The 407-nt window shown below is 69.8% G+C and overlaps 1 protein-coding gene across 3 annotated transcripts in view; it reads right to left on the minus strand.

Moving 5' to 3' along the window:
- The window catches only part of LRP6 (low density lipoprotein receptor-related protein 6), a 179,570-nt gene extending 179,169 nt beyond the window's left edge, over nt 1-401 (minus strand). For all 3 annotated transcript variants that reach the window (XR_826921.1, XM_010858689.1, XM_010858688.1), the window contains exon 1: nt 171-401. Coding sequence is in view for 2 of the 3 variants with exons in the window: in XM_010858689.1 (XP_010856991.1) it covers nt 171-225 (55 nt within the window). In the remaining variant the exon portion in view is untranslated. The remainder of the gene's footprint in view (nt 1-170) is intronic.
- Nucleotides 402-407: the final 6 nt, after the last annotated feature.

Raw genomic sequence — 407 nt, forward strand, 5'->3', positions numbered from 1 at the left:
CCCCGGCCCCCTTGCTCCCCCCTTCCCCACGCCCAGGCCTCTCCCGACTCCTCTTCCCCAGCTTCGCCTCCCCCCCTCCAATCCCCCCCCCGCAGACACAACAGACCGAGACGCCCTCCTTCCTCCCGCAAATCCCACCAACTTTCCCGTCCCCCCGCTTTCTCTCCCACCTCTCAGGAGCACGCAGAAACTGCAGGCCAGGAGGCTCCTCAGGACGGCCCCCATCTTCCCTTCTCGCGTTCGCTTCTCTCACCGGCGAGGGGCGGCCCGAATAGGGGGAGGCGAGGAGCCGGGGCGGCCGCCGCAGCGGCAGGTCTGCACGCTCATGCTTCCCAGCTTTCCAGAGAGAGAAGAAAGAAAAGGGGGGCCCGTCAAGGCTCCGCGCGCGCCGCCGCCGCCGCCGCCCT

The sequence above is a fragment of the Bison bison genome, unplaced genomic scaffold (assembly GCF_000754665.1).
Source record: "Bison bison bison isolate TAMUID 2011002044 unplaced genomic scaffold, Bison_UMD1.0 scf7180017864390, whole genome shotgun sequence".
Taxonomy (NCBI): Eukaryota; Metazoa; Chordata; class Mammalia; order Artiodactyla; family Bovidae; genus Bison; species Bison bison.